The sequence below is a fragment of the Haematobia irritans genome, chromosome 2 (assembly GCF_050003625.1).
Source record: "Haematobia irritans isolate KBUSLIRL chromosome 2, ASM5000362v1, whole genome shotgun sequence".
Lineage (NCBI taxonomy): Eukaryota > Metazoa > Arthropoda > Insecta > Diptera > Muscidae > Haematobia > Haematobia irritans.
The window spans coordinates 148,227,165-148,247,024 of NC_134398.1; the positions used below are offsets into that span (position 1 = coordinate 148,227,165).

Here is a 19,860-nt window from a genome sequence, read left to right on the forward strand (position 1 = left end):
AATAAAATTTTGACAAAATTTACTCTAGAAAAAAATTTTGACAAAATTTTCTATAAAAAAATAAAATATTGACAAAATTTTTTATAGAAATAAAATTTTGAGAAAATTTTCTATTAAAATAAAATATTGATCAAATTTTCTATAGACATAAAATTTTGGCAAAATTTTCGATAGAAATAAAATTTCGAAAAAGTTTTCTGTAAAAAAATAAAATGTTGACAAAATTTTATAGAAATAAAATTTTGACAAAATTTTATAGAAAGAAAATTTTGACAAAATTTTCTCTAAAAAAAATTTTGACAACATTTTCTATAGAAATAAAATTTTGAGAAAATTTTCTACAGAAATAAAATGTTTAGAAAATCTTCTATAGAAATAAAATTTTGAGAAAATTTTCTATCGAAATAAAATTTTCTATAGACATAAAATTTCTATAGACATAAAATTTTGGCAAAATTTTCGATAGAAATAAAATTTCGAAAAAGTTTTCTCTAAAAAAAATAAAATGTTGACAAAATTTTATAGAAATAAAATTTTGACAAAATTTTATAGAAAGAAAATTTTGGCAAAATTTTCTCAAAAAAAAAAATTTTGACAACATTTTCTATAGAAATAAAATTTTGAGAAAATTTTCTACAGAAATAAAATGTTTAGAAAATCTTCTATAGAAATAAAATTTTGAGAAAATTTTCTATCGAAATAAAATTTTGAGATATTTTTCTATAGATAAACATTTGTGACGAAATTTCCATACAAATAAAATTTTAACAAAATTTTCTATATATATAAAATTTTGAGAAAAATTCTGAAAGAAATAAATTTGTAACAAAATTTTCTATAGAAATAAAATTTTGACATAATTTTCCAACTATTTTTCATCATAGTAATGTAAGCACAGTCATTTTTATCCAATTTGTTTGAAATTCGGAATCTAGAGGTGTGGATTGGTCATGCTCTTCGACGGTGTGACAGCAATATCGCAAAACAAGCGCAGGGTTGGAATCCATTCAGTGAAAAAGGAAGAACAGTTGGAAGACCTAGAAAACTTGGAAACGATCAACCTAAGCCGAAACGGTGTCAATCGGATAAGCCAAACCGAGTGAAATGGAAAACGGCTCTTGTTAGATCCCTATACTCCAGTGGGAATTAAAGGAATAAAAAAATAATAACAAAGACCTGTGTTGAATTTCCTTCATATTATTCCATGGTTTATGTTTTGTTCTATTTGACAGTTCTAGTTGAGTTTACTTCCCCATTTCAAAATTGTTTTTTTTTTTACAATGAATATTTACAAGATAACGTACACAGACACTTCTAACCTACACGACCGGTAGATTTCAAGAACAAAGAAAAAACATCAAGAAGAAGAACAACAACATAAACTCATTAAAAAAGTGCTGAGAGTAGGAAAAAAACAATAAGGACCAACGACACACCAATGATCCACTTATGTCAGTTCCCATACGAAGGTTCACACGAAGGGCAATAATCCATAACATTCGTTTGTTTATGAGGCATATTCACTACTACTAGCACCACCACTACTACAGCATACACATACGATATTGTCCATCATCCTACATAGGTTTGAGAGTAAGAGAATCTGTTATCACATTGGCCCACTGAAATGTTTTTGCTCTCGGGTGTTGTGTATATGACATGTTTTCAATGTTTTTGTAATCGTTTTGAACAAAAACAACAACAACAATCATCATCTTTGTAGCCAGAGACCTAAAATAGTCAACATCTAAGTTGTTGATGATTGTTGATGTATTTTATTTATTTTCTGGTTGTTTTTTTTGGGAGGTTAGGATAAAGTCACAACAACAACAATAAGATAAACAATGATGTTTACAACAAAAAGCACAGGAGGTCATCATAAACTGTTGATGACAGCGCTTAAATAAAAAAATCTTTTGTTCATTCTATTTTGTTTGTTTTTTTTCTGACAGATGGAATTTTTGGGATTTGACATATTTTCTTATCTATATTTTTTTTAACTAGCCAATTTTATTTTTGCGGAAAAGCTGCAGGCTAACATTGGGCTTACCTGAAGGGAATGGGCAAATAAATAGAAATTTCCTAGGAATTTATTGTTTTTAGGATTTAAAATAAATTAATTTAGTATTAATAGCTTAACAAAATATAATTATTATAAAATGATATGACAACACTAAAATCAAGATAAAATATCAATTGGCTATTTGTATTTTCTTTTTTATTCGCTTGATCTATATTATTCATATTTTCTTTCATAATTGTTTATTTTTCAGGGCTGTGAAATTTACATCGAAGCTATTTGGACGTGCTTTATCAAAACGCATCAAAGCTACAGTCTTGTATGCTACCGAAACAGGAAAATCAGAACAGTATGCCAAGCAATTATGTGAATTATTGGGTCATGCTTTCAATGCACAGGTAAGTTAGGAAGTAGCTTGGTCAACTTATATATACCAAAAAACAGCAAGAATACACTCAAAAGACAGTGAACCCTCTACGGCATTAAAGCCCACCTAACTCTATTTTAGTTCATGGAAATTATGGTATTTTAATTAACTTTTCTCTATTATGATAAAGTCTCCTTTGCTATAACAATTTTTTGTGTACGTTAAATAACTAAAAAAAAAGTAAAATCCAAAGGAAACATAAATATTAAAAAAAAATCGCATTTCCCATAAAGACATTTTCCAATATGTTCCCTCAAACTTCGTAATTTTCTTTAAGAAGTGAAAATATTAGTCACATTTAAGAAATTTTCTTGATTTTATCGAAAAATGTTTACTTATTTGTATGATATTGGCGTGATATAACTATTTATATTAGAGTTTAGTTCTAATTTTTTAAAATGTTTTTTTTTATACCCTCCACCATAGGATGGGGGGTATATTAACTTTGAAATCACGCTAACTTCCGAACGAAACAAGATATCGACTTGAATCTTGGTACAAGTAGTTGTTATTAATGTAGGTCGGATGGTATTGCAAATGGGCCATATCGGTCCACTTTTACGTATAGTCCCCATATAAACGGACCCCCAAATTTGCCTTGCAGAGCCCATAAGAGAAGCATATTTTATCCGATCTGGCTAAAATTTGGTACATGGTGTTAGTATATGGTCCCTAACACCCGTGCAAAAATTAGTCCATATCGGTCAATAATTATATATAGCCCCATATAAACCCATCCCCAGATTTGAACTCCGGAGGCTTTTAGAGGAGCAAAATTCATCCGATCCGGCTGAAATTTGTTACATGGTATTAGTATATAGTCTCTAACAACCATTCAAAAATTTGTCCATATCAGTCCATAATTATATATAGCCCCCATATAAACCGATCCCCAGATTTGAACTCCGGAGCCTCTTGGAGGAGCAAAATTCATCCGATCCGGTTTTCAAATTTGTAACGTGGTGTTAGTATATGGCCGCTAATAACCATGCCAAAATTGGTCCATATCGGTCTATAGTTATATATAGCCGATCCCCAATCACACAAAAATTGGTTCATATCGGTTCATAATCATGGTTGCCACTCGAGCCAAAAATAATCTAGCAAAATGTTATTTCTATAGAAAATTTTATCAAAATTTTATTCCTATAGAAAATTTTGTCTAATATATAGAAAATTTGGCAAAATTTTATTTCTATAGAAAATGTTGTCAAAATTTAAATTCTATAGAGAATGTTGTCAAAATTTTAAATCTTTTGAAAATTTTGTCAAAATTTTATTTCTATAGAAAATTGTGTTAAAATCGTATTTCTATAGAAAATTTTGTCAAAATTTTACTTCTATAGAAAATGTTGTCAAAAGTTTATTTCTATAGAACATTTTGTCTAACTTAATTATATACGTATTTAATTGGCCTTTTTAAGTTTAATATATACCACGTATGGACTACGTGGTGTACATTACGGTATAAGGAAGTTTTAAGATACCATGGCATCGGCAAGTGTTACCGCAACCCAAGTAAATCGATTGTGGATGGCAGTGTTTAGAAGAAGTTTCTACGCAATCCATGATGGAGGGTACATAAGCTTCGGTTTGGCCGAATTTACGGCCGTATATACTTGCCGAATCTTATGTACCCTCCACCATGGATTGGGTAGAAACTTCTACTAAAGACGGTCATCCACAATTAAATTACTTGAGTTGCGGCGGATGGCAAGGCATCATAAAACTAGTTAATATCATCTTCTAAATTGTAAGATAGTCCATGCGGGATATATAGTAGACAAAAAAAAAATCGATTAAATACGTATATATTCGGTTCTTGACCGGTATATATTGGGAAGAAATAATTACGAACCGATAAGAACTTCTGTGTGGTAATTATAGAGACAGAATTGAAATATGGGGGTCGCTTTATATGGGGGCAATATACAATTATGAACACGAGTCTATCAAAAAAGGCAGATTTTTTACTGTTTGGTAGAATTCTGGATGTTTTGGAAGATTTTGCAAAATATTCCTCACCAACTATGAAATGCTTCATAAATTTTCTAGAGAAATGACATTTTGAAAAAAAAAGTTTCTACAGAAATAAAATTCTGACAAAATTTTCTATTGAAATAAAATTCTGACAAAATTTTCTATTGAAATAAAATTTGGAGAAAATTTTCTATAGAAATAAAATTTTGACAAAATTTTCTATAGAAATAAAATTTTGACAAAATTTCGTAAAGACATAAAATGTTGAAAAAATTTTCTATAGAAATAACATTTTGACAAAATTTGCTATGGAAATATACAATTTTGACAACATTTTCTATGGCAATAAAATTTTGGTTGATTATTTTAGGCTCGAGTGGCAATCGTGATTTTTCTGTGATTAGGGATCGGTTTATTTGGAGGCTATATATAATATAGATCGATACGGACCAATTTTGACATGGTTGTTATCGGCCATACACTAGCGAAATGTACCAAATTCAAACCGGATCGTATGAATTTTGCTCCTTCAAGAGGCTCCGGAGGTCAAATCTTGAGATCGGTTTATATGGGGGCTATATATAATTATGAACCGACATGGACCAATTTTTGCATGGTTGTTAGAGACCATATTCTAACACGACGTACTAAGTTTCAACCGGATCGGATGAATTTTGCTTCTCCCAGAGGCTCCGGAGGTCAAATATGGGGATCGGTTTATATAAGGGCTATATATAATAATGGACCGATATGGACCAATTCTGGCAGAGTTGTGAGAGACCATATACTAACACCACGTACCAAATTCAAACCGGATCGTATGAATTTTGCTCCTTCAAGAGGCTCCGGAGGTCAAATCTGGGGATCGGTTTATATGGGGGCTATATATAATTATGAACCGACATGGACCAATTTTTGCATGTTGTTAGAGACCATATTCTAACACGACGTACTAAGTTTCAACCGGATCGGATGAATTTTGCTCCTTCAAGAGGCTCCGGACCAATATGGGCCAATTCTGGCATGGTTGTTAGAGACCATAACCTAACACCATGTACCAAATTTCGACCAGATCGGATGAAATATGCTTCTCTTAGAGGCTCCGCAAGCCAAATCTGGGGGCCGTTTATATAGGGGCTATACGTAAAAGTGAACCGATATGGCCCATTTGCAATACCATCCGACCTACATCAATAACAACTACTTGTGCCAAGTTTCAAGTCGATGGCTTGTTTCGTTCTGAAGTTAGCGTGATATATTTTATGGGGTCTTAGAGCAATATTTCGATGTGTTACAAACGGAATGACAAAGTGGAGGGTATAAATACAAAAGAATTTCCATTTTTATTGCACATAGACAATGTTTTCTTTTTATTGCCTTTTTCGCCATCCATGCGTATGATTAGGTGACACTATAAATTACTCATACGCCACCCTGTTCATCATCGACTCGATTAGATTGCAAACATTTTAAAGAGAATTTATTAAATATATTATGAACACTTTGCTGGAATATTATCCATTATATGAAGAAATAGGTATTAATGTGATTAGAATACAAACAGGGGAATTGGAAAATTTTCTATATTGACATGAAAATCAAACAAAATTGATTGTATGCAGAAAGAAAAAATATATTAAAACAAGTATATACAGCAGTAAGTTCGGCCGGGCCGAATCTTAAATACCCACCACCATGAACAACATATTAGGGTTTCAGGAGGGCTTGAGGACTTGAGGACACTTCCCGAAGATAAATTTAAAGATTTCACCTATGAGGACTATATCAGATTCTGGATTTATGAGAACCATTTTTGTTTGAGTTTTAGAGGTATCATTAACATCTCTTGTAAGTGTGCAAGCAAATTGTAAAATAACGTCTTGATTTGAAATCTGAAATCTGTAGATTCACCCGAGAAGTAAAATCTGGAAATTTTAAATTGAGTTGCACGCAATTTTCATGATTAGTGCGCCTTCTATACCCTCAAGAAGTGAAGCCGGTCTATATGGGCATTACCAAAAGGACCAATAAAAACTTAATCCGATACACGTTTTTATGAGCCTAAAATACGACAATATTTACAATATCAGGCAAATCGGATAAAAACTACGGTTTCTAGAAACCCAAGGAGCTAAATCGGGAGATCGTTCTTATGGGGGCTATACTAAAATATGGACCGATACTCACCGTTTTCGGCACACCACTTTATGGCCCGAAAATACCTCTAGATTTCCAATTTCAGGCAAATTGGATAAAAACTTCGGATTCTAGAAGCCCAAGAAGTAAAATCGGGATATCGGTCTATATAGGGGCTATACCAAAACATGGACCGATACGGACCATTTTCAGCACACCTTTTTATGGTCCTCAAGTACCTCTATTGGATAAAAACTACGATTTCTATAAGCCCAAGACCCCAAATCGGGAGGTCGATTTATATGGGGACCATACCAAAACATGGACCGATGCTCACCATTTCTGGCACACCTCTGGCACACGGTTCTAAAGTACCTCTCGATTTCCAATTTCAAGTAAATTGGATAAAAACTTCGGTTTCTATAAGCCCAAGAAGTAAAATCGGGAGATCGGTCTATATGGGGGCTATACCAAAGCATGGACCGATACTCACCATTTTTGGCACACCTCTTTATGGTCATAAAATACCTCTAGATTTAAAATTTCAGGCAAATTGGATAAAAACTACGATTTCTATAAGCCCAAGACCCCAAATCGGGAGGTCGATTTATATGGGGACCATACCAAAACATGGACCGATGCTCACCATTCTTGGCACTCCTCTTTACGGTTCTAAAGTACCTCTCGATTTCCAATTTCAGGTAAATTGGATAAAAACTGCGGTTTCTATAAGCCCAAGAAGTAAAATCGGGAGATCGGTCTATATGGGGGCTATACCAAAATATGGACCGATACTCACAATTTTTGGCACACGTATTTGTGGTCCTACAATACCTCTAGATTTCCAATTTCAGGTAAATTGAATAAAAACTGCGGTTTCTATAAGCCCAAGAAGTAAAATTGGGAGATCGGTCTATATGGGGGCTATACCAAAACATGGACCGATACTCACCATTTTTAACACACCTCTTTATGGTCATAAAATACCTCTAGATTTAAAATTTGAGGCAAATTGGATAAAAACTACGATTTCTATAAGGCCAAGACCCCAAATCGGGAGGTCGATTTATATGGGGACTATATCAAAACCTGGACCGATATAGCCCATCTTCGAACTTGACCTGCCTGCAGACAAAAGACGAGTTTGTGCAAAATTTCAGCACGATTGCTTCATTATTGAAGACTGTAGCGTGATTACAACAGACAGACAGATAGACGGACAGACGGACATCGTTATATCGTCTTAGAATTTCTCACTGATCAAGAATATATATACTTTATATAGTCGGAAATCGATATTTCGATGTGTTACAAACGGAATGACAAACTTATTATACCCCCGTCACCATTCTATGGTGGTGGGTATAAAAATATGATATTGAATATTTTTCAAAAAGCTAATTCTGAAGTTTTAAAAATTCAATGGGTAGATATACTTAACTGAATATGATGATTCCTCAAACAAAAATAGAGTACATTTTAGGACACATAATGTTGGCAATACTAAGAGCAAATTCCTGTGCTGTTTTTATAAAATTCCTGTTTTTACTTTAAGTCCAGTACCGTTTCCAAGGCTCTGTTTGATTAAATTGAGATTTAAGTGCATCCTATAAAATCCCAGCAAAAAGAATTGGAAGTTGTTTCACACACATTTCTTTTAAAGCACATCCCGGTAGCCCCCATAAAGTTTTTTCCACTTCCGATGCAGTCCTTTTGGACAAGTCCATAAACATTTCTTTTAAAGCGCATCCCGTGATCCCTTATCGGAGTTTTTTCACTTCCTATGCAATTCTTTTGGAAAAGTCTTAGAAAGTACTGAAGTTTGCCGTCTTAAGTGAAAACTTAAGTTTTGGACAATAAGATTTCGCAAAAAAGAATAACATAGAAAGTCAACAAAAAAGTAAAAAAAAAAATAATAAAAAATAAATCATTCCCCCTGGGAGTTGAACCTGTGCCGTTTGACTTTTTTTTACTTCCATGGAGATTCTTTTGAGAAGGTTTTGCAAATTACGATAATTTTTAATTTTTTGTTGATTTTTAATGGGAAAAAATATATTTATACAAAATAACAGGTATAACAAGTATATTCGGCTTATGTACCCTCCTCCGGTGACTCCGTGGTGCATTGGTTGTTGTTGTTGTAGCCCTTGATTTCCCATGGGGAGGTTGCAGTCCTTGGACAAGGACGTGGTCCTTGTGTCGACCCCGGTACGAAGAACCGACTGCAGTGAGGGCCGTCCGGTGTTGGAGGGTATAAAAACGATGTATACCATAAAAAATTATTTTTTAGAAAAATATTTAATAAAAAAATTCCCGCTGGTGATATTTGAACCATTTTTTCATTCATAATATAAAGAACATCTCAAGAAGTCATGTCATGCCGTGGTGTCATATTAGGTTCATGTCACAAACAATTGAGTAGACGTTTTGATACATCGTGTCCAATGATAATTGAGGCTGAGTGTGCTAAGGCGTTCTGTTATTTTGCCAACAAACCCAGTTTCAACCCCAGGTGGTAGTGAAGAAGTTTTTCAATTTGTAAAAAATTAAATAATAAGAAAATAAAAGTGTAACAATAAATATTGATAAAAATAAAAATAAAATTAAAAAAAAAATGTTTTTTTATGTTTCTTTTTTAATTTCTTCATCCAAATTAACTTCCAAGGCACAACTTCTAAAGCAATGCAATGGTTCGTAAAATGGAGTACTTCCGTCCATGTAAAATTCATTGGAGATTATCCAAGTTTGCACTACCTCCGGATCACAAATTGGGGATCCAAACTACTTTTGATACCCTTCACCACTAATGTGGTACAGGGTATAATAAGTTTGTGCATTTGTATGTAACGCCAAGAAGGAGTAATCGTAGACGGATCGGCTTAGAATTAAATTCTGAGTCGATTTAGCGATGTCCGTCTGTCTGTCTGTCTGTCTGTCTGTCTGTATTTTTGTGTGCAAAGTACAGCTCGCAGTTTTAGTCCTAAAATTTGATATAGGGTCCTGTTTCGGCTCAAAGACGATCCCTATTGATTTTGGAAAAAATCGGTTCAGATTTAGATATAGCTGCCATATATGTTTTTCACCGATCTGGTCATAATTGGCGTGAATATGAACCGATCTTCCTCAAATTCCGTACATCCGAATATTTTATGGGTCTCGAAAAACTTGCAAAATATCAGCCAAATCGGTTCATATTTAGATATAGCTCTCATATATAGCTTTCGCCCGATTTAGACTCATATGACCACAGAGGCCAATTTTTTGCTCCGATTTAGTTGAAATTTTGCGCAGGGAGTAGAATTAGCATTGTAACTATGCGTGCCAAATTTGGTTGAAATCGGTTCAGATTTGGATATATCTCCCATATATAGCTTTCGCCCGATTTACACTCATATGACCACAGAAGCCAATTTTTAACTCCGATTTAGTTGAAATTTTGCACAGGGAGTAGAATTAGCATTGTAACTATGCGTGCCAAATTTGGTTGAAATCGGTTCAGATTTAGATATAGCTCCCATGCATATGTTTTTCTGATTTCGACAAAAATGGTCAAAATACCAACATTTTCCTTGTAAAATCGCCACTGCTTAGTCCAAAAGTTGTAAAAATGACTCTAATTTTCCTAAACTTCTAATACATATATATCGGGCGATAAATCATAAATAAACTTTTGCGAAGTTTCCTTAAAATTGCTTCAAATTTAAATGTTTCACATATTTTTTTACTAAAATTGTGATCCACCCTAGTGTATTAACCAACTTAAATTTTGAGTCTATAGATTTTGTAAAAGTCTATCAAATTCTGTCCAAATCGAGTGATATTTAAATGTATGTATTTGGAACAAACCTTTATATATAGCCCCCAACACATTTGACGGGTGTGATATGGTGTCGAAAATTTAAATCTACAAAGTGGTGCAGGGTATAATATAGTCGGCCCCGCCCGACTTTTGTATATACGTACACCAGAGTTGGGGTAATATGGTAGACTGTTTCATATTTTAGACCAATTTTCAATGGGATTTTCCTCCAATTGACTGGATAGTTTCCTCAGAGAATACAAATATGGCCAAAATTCTCACACTTTACACAAAATTTTGTGATGATTTCCCCATATCTTAGCCATATCCTGCATATACACTGCAATGCCAAAATTTCCACAGAACGGATGAGTTTTAAATAAGGCTCCAAGTCACCCTACTAGACCAAATAATATATCACAACCCACACTTGACCACATATCTTGGCGAGATCTAACCAATATCCTTGTAAAATCGCCACTGCTGAGTAGCAAAAATTGTAAATATTACTCTAATTGTCCTATATCTCGAATAGGGAGCCACCGTGGTGCAATGGTTAGCATGCTCGCCTTGCATACACAAGGTCGTGGGTTCGATTCCTGCTACGATCGAACACCAAAAAGTTTTTCGGCGGTGGATTATCCCACCTCAGTAATGCTGGTGACATTTCTGAGGGTTTCAAAGCTTCTCCAAGTGGTTCCACTGGACTGAATAGTCTAAGTGAGCCTGATACATCGGGCTGCCACATAACCTAACCTAACCTAACCTATATCTCGAATACATATGTATCGTCTGAAAAATCATAAATCTCTTTTGTACAATTGCATTAAAATTTCTCTCGCTTCATATTTCCTATATTTTTTACTAACATTGTGTTTCATCCCAGGGCGTTAGCCGATTTAAATTTTAATTCTAGAGTTTTTGTAGAGTAAAAAAAATTGTTTCCATTAAAAGTATTTGTATCTGAAAATGCAAACTTTTATATAGCTATAGTGGTGAAGGGTATAATATAGTCGGCTCCGCCCGACTTTAGACTTTACTTACTTGTTTGAAGCTCTATTTTTGCTGAGAAGATGGGCTGAAATTCGATTTTTTAACAAACAAATCGAAAAGTCTAAACATTGGGGATATAGTAAATATGTCATTTCGTTTTTAACCCATCGAAATATTTTGCTCAGACCACATATGGACCCATAAAGAGAATGTCACAAATAGACCTTTTCAAAATTATAAAACTCTAAAATTTAAAAGCGACTTTCCAAATTTCGAAAAGTTCAAAATAAGAAAGTCAATTTTTTCAAATTTTTAGAAAAAAAGTCTAAAAGTCACCAATTCTAAATTTTGGAAAAATCAAAATATCGACTTTTCGATTCTCATTATAATCTCTCATCTAGAGAACATGATTCTTTGGTCAAATGCCTGTAAAGTGATGATTCAAAGTATCGTCAAATCTATTAACAGATATGATGGAGATGCAATTTTTGATATAGCCCAATTATTTGCAATTTGGTAGAAGATTTGTGCTCAAGATGGCTAATATGTTGACCTACACTTTGATACAAACTCCATACATAAAAATGCACTTAAATTATTAAAGAATTCCTACATCAGATCCTATTGACTGATCAATTTTAGCAGGGCTTTTACTTCATCATACTTCGATCATTCCTTGGCATCAAGCAGATAATCTAATTCATAATCATAAAATCTCATAAGCTGATTATTTTCTAATCCAAAAATTTAATGAGCTTAATCAAATGTTGGAAATGTTTGTTCATGTGTAAACATTTAAATAAATATTGTCTGGACCACAAAATTATAAGCACACACAGATATGTGTGTGTGTATGTGTGTTCATATATTCGCCAGCGACCTTTCATCATAGCCAAAGATTTTCTTGTTTTCACAAAGTATTAGCTTATTAACTAAACGACAACATAAAGGCCTTTTGAACGTTTCGGGGTTTAGTTTAATTAACGTAGTCAAACCAAGAAGGGAGGGGCGAGGAAACCAAGAGAAGCATAGGGGCCTTTTTGTGAATAAATTTGCTGAGGTCATGACATTAAAGACTCTTTCCAGTAAAAGGAAATTCTAATTTGACATTGAATGACTGATGTTGGACTATTTTTTTATTGAAAATCCAACAGCCCACATTGGTCACAGCAGAAAACCCAAAGCTTTATTGTGGTATGTTGTAATCATTAAAGACTTTAGTGTTTTTTTTTTTTTTGTAGTTAATACCTGAAATTTATCAGAGAGCAGCTATAGTAGGGCAATCTTTTTAAACATGCTTCATAGAGTAATGCCATTAACCTTAGTCAGGATAATTGTAAGAGCCACGTATTGAGCATCTTTCAATCATTGCCATAATGATGCCATCTAAGACAGCCCACTTGCCCACACGCAATCCTATGCATAGAATTTCTTGAGAAGTTTTCCCAGAGGATTAGAGAACTCAAAGCGATAAGGTGAAAAGCTTTTTTTTCCTTCTCAGCAATAATCCCACTCACATATACGTACACTCACACACACACACATGGTCATCTATTTAAATACTTCCTAATAGCATTTGTCCTTAATTAGCTTTTTATTAATGTGGTCTCATTTATTTGCCGATTTTTATGTCTTCTTCTTTTTCGTTTCAGCTTTGTTGCATGGCTGACTATGATGTATCATCGATTGAACATGAAGCTCTACTGATTGTTGTGGCTTCCACTTTTGGCAATGGTGATCCACCGGAAAATGGAGAGGTAAGCTTTAAATTTAAATACAAATGCGAAAATTTACAAAAAAAACAAAATAAGAAGTCATATTATGACGTCAATTCAAATGACAAAAAAGCGTCAAAATAAATTGAATTTAAAGGTTGAATTTTCTCTTTGAAAGCAAACGAATCAGTTCGAGTGCTTCAAACAGAACAGAAATCAACGCTCCCCCAAGAATAAATTGAAGTTACATCTCGAAAAGAAAAAAAAAATGACGTTGTGGTTTTTCAAATCAATTTGTGAGGTCCTACCTCATTTAGCCCACATTGGCGCCAATGTGGGCTAAAACGATTTTCAAGAGATTTGTACTGAGTAACACATATTTAATTTTTTTCTTAAAACTTCATAAGTTTTGCATCAGTTTTGTAAATCAAAAGACAGAAATTTTGACAAAGTTTTTTATAGAAATACAATTTTAACAAAATTTTTTATGGAACTAAAATTTTGACAAAATTTTCTATAGAAATACAATTTTGACAAAATTATCTATAGAAATAAAATTTTGACAAAACTATCTATAGAAATAAAATTTTGACAAAAGTTTATAAAAAATTAACATTTTGACAAAATTTTCTATAGAAATAAAATTTTGACAACGTCTTCTATTAAAATAAAATCTTGACACAATATTCTACAGAAATAAAATGACAACATTTTTTATAGAACATTTTAACAAAAAATTCAATAGGAATAAAATTTAGACAAAGTTTTCTATTGAAATAAAATTTAGACAAACATTTCTATAGAAATAAAATTTTGACAAAATTTTCTATAGAAATAAAATTTTGACAAAATTTTCTATAGAAATAAAATTTTGACATTATTTTGACCAACGTTTCCATATAAATGAAATTTTGACAAAATTTTCTATATCAATAAAATTTTGACAAAATTTTCCACAGGAATAAGATTTTGACAAAATTTTCCACAGGAATAAGATTTTGACAAAATTTTCTGTTTAAATAAAATCTTGACATTATTTTCCGCATAAATAAAATTTTGAGAAAATTTCCTCTACAAATAAAATTTTGACAAAATTTTCTATAGAAATAAAATTTTTACAATATTTTCCACATAAATAAAATTTTGACAAAATTTTCTATAGAAATAAAATTTTGACAAAAATTTTCTATAGAAATAAAATTTTGACAAAATTTTCTATAGAAATAAAATTTTGACAAAAATTTTTATAGAAATAAAATATTGACCAAAGTTTCTATTGAAATAAATTTTTGACAAAATTTTCTATAGAAATAAAATTTGATAATTTGTTTTCTTTATTTTATTCGACCTTTTTAATTGTCTTGTGTAAATCAGTAACTAAACTAATGACCTCGAGCTTGATTAGTTACTGATTTACACAAGAAATAAAATTTAGACAAAATTTTCTATAGCAATAAAATTTTGACAAAATTTTTATAGAAATAAAATTTTTACATTATTTTCTACATAAATAAAATTTTGACAAAAGTTTCTATATAAATAAAATTTTGACAAAATTTTCTATATCAATAAAATTTTGACAAAATTTTCTATATCAATAAATTCTTTACAAAATTTTCTATAGAAATAAAATTTTGACAAAATTTTCCACAGAAATAAGATTTTGACAAAAATTTTTTATTTAAATAAAATTTTGACAAAATTTTCTATAGAAATAAAATTTTGACAAAATTTTCTATAGAAATAAAATTTTTACAAAATTTTCTATAGAAATAAAATTTTGACAAAATTTTCTATAGAAATAAAATTTTTACAAAAGTTTCTATAACAATAAAATTTTGACAACATTTTCTACATAAATAAAATTTTAAAAATTTTTCCACATGAATAAAATTTGGCAAAATTTTCTATAGAAATAAAATTTTGAAAAAAATTTCTATAGAAATAAAATTTGTACAAAATTTTTTTTTGAAATAAAATTTTGACAAAAGTTTCTATAACATTAAAATTTTGACAATATTTTCTACATAAATAAAATTTTGACAATATTTTCCACATAAATAGAATTTTTTCTATAGAAATAAAATTTTGACAAAATTTTCTATAGAAATGAAATTTTGACAACATTTTCTATAGAAATACAAAATTTTGACAAAATTTTCTATAGAAACAAAATTTTGAAAAAATGTTCGATAGAAATAAAATTTTGACAAAATTTTCTAAAAAACAAAATATTGGCAAAATTTTCTAAAGAACTAATATATTGGCAAAATTTGCTATAGAAATAAAATCTTGACAAAATTTTCTATAGAAACATAATTTTGACAAAATTTTCTGTTAAAATAAAATTTTGACAAAATTCTCTATTGAAATAAAATTTTAACAAAATTTTCTATAGAAATAAAATGTTGGCAAAATTTTTTATAGAAATAAAATTTTGACAAAATTTTCTATAGAAACAAATTTTGACAAAATTTTCTGTTAAAATAAAATTTTGACAAAATTCTCTATAGAAATAAAATTTTAACAAAATTTTCTATAGAAATAAAACGTTGGCAAAATTTTTTATAGAAATAAAATTTTGACAAATGTTTCTATATAATTAAAATTATGACAAAATTTTCTATAGAAACAAAATTTTGACAACGTCTTCTATTAAAATAAAATGTTTCCAATATTCTATAGAAATAAAATTTGACAACATTTTTTACAGAAAATTTTAACAAAAATTTCTATAGGAATAAAATTTTGAAAAAATTTTCTATAGAAATAAAATTTAGACAAAAATTTCTATAGCAATAAAATTTTGACTAAATTTTCTGTAGAAATAAAATTTTGACATTATTTTCTACATAAACAAAATTTTGCAAAATTTTCTATAGAAATAAAATTTTGACAAAATTTTCTATAGAAATAAAATTTTGACAAAATTTTCTATAGAAATAAAATTTTGACAAAAGTTTCTATTGAAATAAAATTTTGAAAAAAGTTTCTATAACGTTAAGATTTTGACAATATTTTCTACATAAATAAAATTTTGACAATATTTTCCACATAAATAGAATTTTGAAAAAAATTTTCTACAGAAATAAAATTTTGACAAAAATTTTTTATAGAAATAGAATTTGGCCAAAGTTTCTATTGAAATAAAATTTTGACAAAAGTTTCTAAAACATTAAAATTTTGACAATATTTTCCACATAAATAAAGTTTTGACAAAGTTTTCTATAGAAATAAAATTTTGACAAAATTTTTTATAGAAATAAAATTTTGACAAAAGTTTCTATATAATTAAAATTATGACAAAATTTTCTATAGAAACAAAATTTTGACAACGTCTTCTATAGAAATAAGATTTTAACAAAATATTCTATATAAATAAAATTTTGACCAAAATTTTCTATGGAAATAAAATGTTTACCAAATTTCTATAATATATTGTCAGAATTTTATTTCTATAGAAAATTTCCAATCCATCTCCACTTCTTTGACTCCAAATCAATACAATCATTTCATGAGGATTTACCTCATGAGGTCCTACCTCATTTAGGTTTTGAGGCTCACTTTCATGGGGTCCATAAACATAGTAGAGCTGTGCACGTGAGTAATAGTTTACTCAGGCTCAGTTTACTCCGGAAAATCTTACTCATGCACGATATTGTTTGGTAGGACTCACGCACACTCACGAAGCGAAAATTTGTACTCACGCACGAAAAAGTCCTTGAATCACGAAAATACCGTGACTCACGAAAAATATCGTGACTCACGAGAAATGTCGTGACTCACGAATAATTTTTTGAACAATTTTCCTTAGCGACGTGTCTGAAAACATGAGCATTATTAAAATCGAGAGTGTTATTACACTCTCCACATCCAAGGTGTCACTAAAATTGTAAATGAATTTAACTCTTAAGCGTTTTGTTGGTGAGCGGGATTTTTTTCCTGAGCGTAAATCTTTACTCACGCTCACTCACGAAAATAATATTTTCGTGACTCACACTCACGCACGACATTTGTGTTTGTTAATCACGCACACTCACGCCGTTGCCATGAGCGTGACGCAAGCGTGAGTCACGCTCAAAATTTTATTCCTATAGAAAATTTTGTTAAAATTTTATTTCTATAGAATAAAATATTTTGTCAAAATTTCATTTCTATAGAAAATTTTTTCAAAATTTTATTTCTATAGAAAATTTTGTTAAAATTTTATTTCTATAGAAAACTTTGTCAAAATTTTATTTCTATAGAAAATTCTGACAACATTTTATTTTGATAGAAACTTATGTCAAAAATTTTTTTTATAGAAAATTTTGTCAAAGTTTTATTTTGATAGAAAATTTTGTCAACATTTTATTTCTATAGAAATTTGTCAACATTTTAGTCCTATAGAAAATTTTGTCAAAATTTTATTTCTATAGAAAATTTTAAATTTTGTCAAATTTTTATTTTGATAGCAAATGATAGAAAAAATTTGGTCAACATTTTAATTTCATAGAAAATTTTGTTAAAATTTTAATGTTATAGAAACTTTTGTAAAAATTTGGTCGAAATTTTATTTATTCGGAAAATAATGTCAAGATTTTATTTAAATAGAAAATTTTGTCAAAATCTTATTTCTGTGGAAAATTTTGTCAAAATTTTATTGATATAGAAAATTTTGTCAAAATTTTATTTATATAGAAACTTTTGTCAAAATTTTATTTATATAGAAAATAATGTCAAAATTTTATTTATATAGAAACTTTTGTCAAAATTTTATTTATATAGAAAATAATGTCAAAATTTTATTTCTATAGAAAATTTTGTCAAAATGTTATTGCTGTAGAAAATTTTGTCTAAATTTTATTTCTATAGAAAATTTTGTCAAAATTTTATTCCTATAGAAATTTTTGTTAAAATTTTCTATAAAAAATGTTGTCAAATTTTATAGAAGACGTTGTCAAAATTTTATTTCTATAGAAAATTTTGTAAAAATGTTAATTTTTTAGAAAATTTTGTCAAAATTTTATTTCTATAAAAAATTTTGTCAAAATTATATTTCTATAGAAAATTTTTTCAAAATTTTAGTTCCATAAAAAATTTTGTCAAAATTTTATTTCTATAGAAATTTTTGTCAAAAGTTTATTTCTATAGAAAATTTTGTCAAAATTTTATTTCTATAGAAAATTTTGTCAAAATTTTATTTCTATATAAAATTTTGTCAAAATTTTATTTCTATAGAAAATTTTGTCAAAATTTTATTTCTATAGAAAATTTTGTCAAAATTTTATTTCTATTATAGAAAATTTTGTCAAAATTTTATTTCTATCTAAAATTTTGTCAAAGTTTTATTTCTATAGAAAATTTTGTCAAAATTTTATTTCTATAGAAAATTTTGTCAAAATTTTATTTTAATGGGCGATTTTGTCAAAATTTTGTTTCTATGGAAAATTTTGTCAAAATTTTTGTTTCTATGGAAAATTTTGTCAAATTTTTTTATTTCTATAGAAAATTTTGTCAAAATTTTATTTCTATAGAAAATTTTGTCAAAATTTTATTTATGTGGAAAATATTGTCAAAATTTTATATATATTGAAAATATTGTCAAAATTTTAATGTTATAGAAACTTTTTCAAAATGTTATTTCAATAGAAACTTTGGCCAAAATTTATTTATTTCTATATAAAATTGTTGTCAAAATTTTATTTCTATAAAAAATTTTTGTTAAAATTTTATTTCAATAGAAACTTTGGTCAAAAAATATTTTCTATAGAAAATTTTGTCAAAATTTTATTTCTATAGAAAATTTTGTCAAAATTTTATTTATGTTGCAAATATTGTTAAAATTTTATTTATGTAGAAAATAAATTTTGTCAAATTTTTATTTTGATAGAAAATGATAGAAAAAATTTGGTCAACATTTTAATTCCATAGAAAATTTTATTAAAATGTTATTCCTATAAACAAATTTGTCAAGATTTTATTTCCATAGAATATTTGGTCAACAGTTTGTTTTGATAGAATATTTGTCAAAATTTTATTTCTATAGAAAATTTTGTAAAAATTTTATTCCTATAAAAAGATTTGTCAACATTTTATTTCAATAGAATATTTTGTCGAAATCTTATTTTGATAGAAAATTTTGTCAAAATTGTATTTTTATAGAAAATGCTGCCCAATTTTTTTTTTTATAAATTATATATCTATAGAAAATTTTGTCAAAGTTTTATATCTATACAAAATTTTGTCAAAATTTTATATCTTTAGAAAATTTTGTCCAAATTTTATTCCTATAGAAAATTTTGTCTAAATTTTATTCCTATAGAAATATTTTAAAAGATTTTATTTCTATAGAAAAAGTTTGTCAAAATTTCTATAACATTCGAAACCCTTAGTTTCATTTTGTTTTCATATCAAGATATTTCTACATCAACGTTAACATCATTTGGTTTTCCAATTTAAAATACTATCTCATTCTCGATTCAACCCTTTTAAAGTGTTTATGTTGTCTGTTCTCCGAAAGCAATTATTTAATCCTTAAATGCCCATTAGCATTTTCTTTGGCAAGAAAGTTAGAAAGCCTAACTGGCCATTAAACATCCTTTAGCTTGCAAGAAATGCGAAGCTGTAGGACAAAACTTTTCATATTCTAACCACAAAATGTTTTTCACTGCAGAAACGTAATAAAGAGAACTTTTAGTCATTATATTCGGGTATAACGAACATAACTAAAAAAGGAACATTTCATTTGTCATAGTAACACCCATTTTCATAAAGCTCCGTGAGAGCAAGGTTAGCGTACCAATTTTTA

General features: G+C 29.1%; 1 protein-coding gene across 1 annotated transcript in view; it reads left to right on the top strand.

Moving 5' to 3' along the window:
* The window catches only part of Nos (Nitric oxide synthase), a 441,191-nt gene that overhangs the window by 321,184 nt on the left and 100,147 nt on the right, over nucleotides 1-19,860 (top strand). Inside the window, exons 11-12 of the mRNA XM_075296574.1 lie at nucleotides 2,274-2,418; nucleotides 13,008-13,112. Of these exons, the coding sequence (XP_075152689.1) occupies nucleotides 2,274-2,418; nucleotides 13,008-13,112 (250 nt within the window). The remainder of the gene's footprint in view (nucleotides 1-2,273; nucleotides 2,419-13,007; nucleotides 13,113-19,860) is intronic.